The sequence below is a fragment of the Apium graveolens genome, chromosome 4, assembly GCF_009905375.1.
Source record: "Apium graveolens cultivar Ventura chromosome 4, ASM990537v1, whole genome shotgun sequence".
In the NCBI taxonomy this organism is placed as follows: domain Eukaryota; kingdom Viridiplantae; phylum Streptophyta; class Magnoliopsida; order Apiales; family Apiaceae; genus Apium; species Apium graveolens.
Window position 1 is genome coordinate 81443184 of NC_133650.1, and position 6080 is coordinate 81449263.

The 6080-nt window shown below is 34.9% G+C and overlaps 1 protein-coding gene across 2 annotated transcripts; it reads left to right on the top strand.

The window, feature by feature from the left end:
- Positions 1-220: 220 nt before the first annotated feature.
- On the top strand, positions 221-5230 carry LOC141716790 (uncharacterized). 2 transcript variants are annotated; one of them, XM_074518968.1, is made up of 8 exons: positions 221-370; positions 670-795; positions 1374-1515; positions 2805-2876; positions 3755-3871; positions 4341-4526; positions 4642-4841; positions 4936-5230. In XM_074518968.1, the coding sequence occupies exons 2-6, from the start codon at positions 740-742 to the stop codon at positions 4431-4433; spliced, it is 480 nt and encodes a 159-aa protein (XP_074375069.1). In that variant the 5' UTR covers positions 221-370; positions 670-739; the 3' UTR covers positions 4434-4526; positions 4642-4841; positions 4936-5230. The 2 variants fall into 2 exon arrangements, 1 of the variants encoding a protein (XP_074375069.1); XR_012573356.1 differs by lacking the exons at positions 221-370; positions 670-795 and having other exon boundaries at positions 1374-1483; positions 4341-4841; positions 4936-5227.
- The last annotated feature ends 850 nt before the right edge of the window (positions 5231-6080 follow it).

The window sequence follows — 6080 nt, forward strand, 5'->3', positions numbered from 1 at the left end:
ATGAAATTGAAAAAAATGATATATAGTAACATCATGACCAAATGTTACTTTAAATGTTGCCTTAAATTTGTTAGGCCAACACCCTTATACATGTTGCCTTAGATATGCCAAAAAAATAATAAAAAAAGCGGGGAAAGGTCTCGCTATACCTAAAATAACCCACATAAATTAAAATAAAAAAGTTAGAAAAGAAAAAACACAAACACAAGTTCATCTTAGTCTCTCCACACAAACACTCTCTCGCTGCTGCCCATCCGCTCATCTCGCCGCCGCACATTTCCCCGCCGCACATCTCACCGACACTTCATATTTAAAACTCTATTTCATCTTTTCTGGTTTGTTTCAAAGCTCCACTTAGGTGTAATTACAGGTACGAACTCGATTTATTTTGTTAGTCTGGGGTTTATAATCCTTAATTTTGGGGTATTTTTTATTATCTGTTTACAAATTCTAATTCTAATTTGTTAATTATGGGGATTTCAAATCCTAATTTGGGGGGGGGGGGCTTATATGTGTGCCCTGTTTATATCGGTTCTGATTGTTAGATTTCTCTACGAGATTTGCTGGTCTATGGTATGCGATTGTTTCGATGTTTCGGGTGCTTGTTTTTGTTGAATTTGATGAATTTTTTGAATTTATGGTATGATTTGATATTTTGTGTTTGTGTAGGTTCGCGGTGACTTTCTGTTTCAGATGTATAAATTGGTGATTGATTTGGTTGAGTTTTCCGGTAGGGAGGATGATGAAGGCGTTGCTTCGGATTTTGCGGATATTGTTACTCAAATGGCTCAGGACGTGAGTGATTTTTGTCGTGTTTATGTAATATTATTTGCGTTTATTTTTTGTCTCGAGAAATGTTGTAGTTATTGGAATTGAACTTAGTTGAGCTAAGTTTAGTGAAACGGAACTTGAGTTTGAGGGAGTGGTAGTGTGGGAATATAATATGTTTGTGCAGATGTAGTGGTATATAAAGCACATATGCCATCTTTTGCCGATACAAGGGGGTGGGTTATGGTGAGTTATAGAGAAGTTCTACAAATCGTTTAATAAATAGCATATTCATCCATTTAATGTAAATTTACAAAAAATCCAGGCATCAGATCAACCACTATGCATTGATGCTGCGGAAGTAGATAAGATTATCGAGAACAATTTATAAATTCAGATATAGCAGAGGAAGTGGAACATATTAATACAGTCTTCAAATAAAGTTAAGGCCATCTTATTAGAGAAGTTAAATAATGTATCTAGGAATTTCTTCTTTTTCCATCCAGTATTTTTTACCCATGCTAATTGAATTTTCAGTCATGCGGATGAAATTGTTAATTACGATCAATTTAGTGGCTTTTGCTAACATCTTATTGTTTTGGCAAATTTGGACATCAACAAAACTTCCTCAAACATAATAATGCCTTTGAGTTTGAGCATTCAAAGCAGGTCAACATACCCAGAGTGACAGTTATAATGCCTTTGAAAGGGTTCGGTGAGCACAATTTACACAACTGGAGAACTCAGGTATTAGCCAGCAAGTTTACTTGAGTTGTTGAAATATCTGAACCTTTGTTGTATATGTTTTCCCAACCGTCTTATATGCTGCAAAACAGTACCTGTTAACCATTGTTATTAAAAAAATGGAGGTCAAAGTACCTGCTTTCTATATCGGATGTTGTAGAAAACTATTCATCTCAGACAAATGTAACATGTGCCTTACTTACATCAGTTCGTCATTATTAAGAAACATATAGATGGCTTTCCTATAAATGCATGAAGTCCTGTATGTGTAATACACGGGGACTAATGTTTCGTCCAAAGTTTACGATATACAATGTTATCGAAGATAATTAGAGACAAGTAACAACACCTTTTTTAATCTAAAATTTTCACTTATGAAAGTGGAAATGTTTATAATAGAATAAAGATCCAATGCAGCCTGTCGTTCTTAGCATTGCTTACAACTTGTTATGCTTTACATGATAAAATGAGATATATTAAGGCCGAGAAGACTCTTTGGTTTGCAACAGTCCATGTTATTGTACTGCAACTTTGTGTTTTCAAGGATTCCTGATAACTTCCCCTGCCAGCAATGTTTTGTTCTTCCTTCTCAGATATCACTGAAACAAAATTCATGACCCATTAAGACATTTTATTTTTATACACTTTGTCATGTATGTATTATTCTAATGTGAATCATATATGTGATATGTCTTAGTATTTGCACCAAGAGACACCTTTAGTATTCCTTTTTATGGTCGATAGTACAGAAGAACTTGCTTATCATGCTATATCTCATTTACTATCAGATTTTAAGGTATTCTATATTTACTCTAGATATTTGATGAATATAGTTGGGTTTCAAACCTTCATTTCTTTCTTGTTAAAATGTAGCAAAAATGTTATTTAAAGACATCAATTTTGTTAAAAATATTTGCTAGGTATATATGGGCCAATTGTTGTGTTCACCTTTTGCTTTTAATATATATCACAAAGCACCAAAGTTCAGCTCTCTGAACATTCTTCATGCCCTTAAATTGGCATTCCTGTGAGTATGAGACCAAATGTGTTTAGTAATTTCTGAATGCGTGTTAATGATTTTTTACAATAAAAAATGTGTGCTTGAATTTTGGTATCTGCACTTCTTGATGCAGATAGTGTGACTTATATTGTGCTATGACATGTACCTACCACATTATAGCTAATTCTAATATGTTAAAAATGCTAATTAATCTGCTAAATTTAATGGTCGGATCAAAATTCATAATGTATTTCAAATTTATTTCTTACTTGGTTACTTCACTTTTCTTTAGGATGATGTTGATGCGAAGGTTATTGTTGCTGGCCCATCAACAACTTGCAGTCAGAAAATTCACAATCAGTTGGTAAGTAGCAGATCGGTGATCTATATTCTTAAAGTTTTTTTGCAAAGTATGACAAAACATAAATGTTAAAGGGGATCAATCAGTAAAAAGAGAAAAGAGAGAGGCAGAGAATTTTGTGCCTGTACATTATTATCACTTCTAGTGCACCTATTACAATAAGGTATAGCCTCTTTCTATAGAGAAAACAAATCTTGCTCACTACTCGTGTTACAATACATGATGTCACTATGATGACATTGTTGGGCTTGCTGAGCAGGCCTAACTCCACATTAGTATGATATTGTCCGCTTTGGGTCGAGCCCGCACGGGTATGTTTTTGGGCACCTCCCAAAAGGCCTCATACTAATTGGAGTTATCTGGCTGCTTATATTCTAGCAAACTGCCCCTCCCACAAATGATGTGGGACAACTCCTAACAATCTCCCCTTCACACATCGGGCCCGACACCTGTCGATTCTGCCTCCTTCAGTGTGACCAGGCTCCCCCTCGACCCATACTGAAAGTCCATCTGGCTATCTGCTCCCCCTAGGCCCATACTGGAAGGCCCGTCTTTCTTTTTCCTTGAGCCCATTCTGGGGAAGCCTATCTGCCTCTTCCTAGGTCCATTCTGGAAGCCCATAGAGATTGTTATGGACCGTTATAACCTGAAGCTCTGATACCACTTGTTGGGCTTGCTGAGCAGGCCTAACTCCACATTAGTATGATATTGTCCGCTTTGGGCCGAGCCCGCACGGGTTTGTTTTTGGGCACCTCCCAAAAGGCCTCATTCTAATTGGAGTTATCTGGCTGCTTATATTCTAGCAAACTGCCCCTCCTACAAACGATGTGGGACAACTCCTAACAGACATCTCACGCTAATGAAATTGTGCCCCCCTACAGGTTGGGGTAGAGAAAATGCACAAAGACAACAAGTATGTGCTGTTTCTGGATGATGATGTTAGACTGCATCTAGGGTCCATTGGAGCCCTAACTGCAGAGATGGAAAAGAATCCCGAGGTATGTTAATCCTGATGTTATTGGTGTTCATTATTACCCCAAAAAAATATAGCTAATTTAAATGATTTTCATGGATATCATCTATTTTTTTATTTTTTTTACAAAAATCTCTTTGGACATATTGTGCATATATTTATTCAAACATGATACCCTCTGGATTTACCATCCGAAAGTTTGGGAAGTTACTGTATCTATGAATATTACATGGTATGCCACTATCTAGTGCTTTAGGTTTCCTTTTAGTTAGCATATACACACATGTACAGGACACACTAAACTTAAACTGTAACCATTATTTCCTTATTGCTGATTGTTCTTGCAAATTTGAAATATAAATATTTTATTGGTTGAGAATGAGGGGAGTTGAATTTATTAGTATTATTAGTAATCATATGATTCTTCTGTCTACATTATCATCTGTCTAAAATATTATGTAAAAGACTGATCTTGGGATTTCATGTGATTATAGGTGGAACTTGAAGTTTCCATTCACATGTTCTCTCGTTGCTCAACAGTCCTGAACATGTGGAACTATAATGATCTCGTGACGTCTGTTCTATAAGAGACTTCGACGTGCAATATTTGGGTTTTCTCACTATGATTCTAATATTATGTGGCCCGTGCCTTCTTATAATATGTTGCTTATTGATATCTGGTCTGTTTTATGCTTGTATTTTTTTCCTTTGAATGAGCTTGTATGTATTGTATTATATAAACATTATTAAATTATAATTCGCTCGAACTTAAACATGTTCTTAAATTTGTTGCAGCCCTGTTCAATGGGATTTGCCACTGGTGGTAGGACATTCTTTTTATGAGGAGGATGCACGATGACAAGTTTATTCAGCTCACATTTCTCTAGTCTATATAGTTAATACATGTTTTACTGTTTTGCTTAGGAGAAATTATTTTTCACATGCATTCAGATGATTTTAAAATAGACCAACATGATGTGATTGAAAAGAAGATTGTAAGTTTCCAAATGAGAATACATTTAATTTTCAGTAATTAAATATATTTGCTGCAATTTTTATATATTATTGTTTTAACTTTTTTTATTGCAGGATGATGTTAAGAAAATTCTCCAGAATGGCAATATTGATGCTGCTAATGAAATTGTCCGTGGTGGTAAGGAACACAACCGCTCATATTTAGTAGGGAGACTTATTCAAAAAAAGGAGCCAAAGGGTAATTCCACATCACGTGCATCATCTATCTCAGATCAGTACTTGTCAAGTTTAACTGAAAATTTATCACTAAAATGTTGATTATTGATACAAATTTATCAAGTTTAACTGAAAATTTATCACTAAATTTATCACTAAAATTTATCACTCATATTTAGTAGGGTGATTATTTATGGTTGGTGTATTGTTGTGGTTAAATTTGATTAATATTTGGATGTTTAAAATTTAGGTAATGAGCTTTTCAAAATTTATCACTAAAATGTTGCCTTAGCCTGATATTGTGTTGGTAGAAATAAATCAAATGATGTTGCTATAGCAAGATAAGTGTTGGCAAAGAAAAGAAATGGTAATCAACTAGTGTTGCTATAGACAGAGAAAGGTGTTGCCATAAGAATTAAGGCAACATCAACTCTGTGTTGTTATTAACTAAAGGGTGTTGCCATAAAATTAAAGCCAACACCATTTTTGGTGTTGCTGTTGAAAGAATAATGTTTTCGTATACGTCTAGAGCAACAAATTTCGGGTGTTGGCATAGTTTCACAAAAAGTGTTGGTATAACATCAAAGGCCACATGAAAATTTCCAACACTCTCTAAATTGACCAAAGTGTTGTCTTAAGCTTTATGACAACATTTTTTTAGCATTTTCCACATTTTTTTGCATGTTGCTGTAGACCATTTATGTGGTAGTGCTAGCTTTCTCTTCGAACTTAGTGAGCAGGGATGAATTACCAGTCATGTGACATGAATAACCACTATCTACATACTAGACATTCTTTCTTTTTCCCTGCACACAACATAACCAATTCACTTTGATTTAGGTACCTAGGTTTTCTTGGGTTCTATCATGTTGAATCCCTTCTTTGCTTTGTGACCATCTATTGCTCTAAGTTTAGTATGATTCATATCTACTTTTATATTAGGTGTTGATCTTTGAGCAAAAGTTCTAGTGTTTGAGTCAGATGTACAAGATTGAGAGTGCATCTTATTGGATGATGATGCAAATATGCTATTCATTATTTCT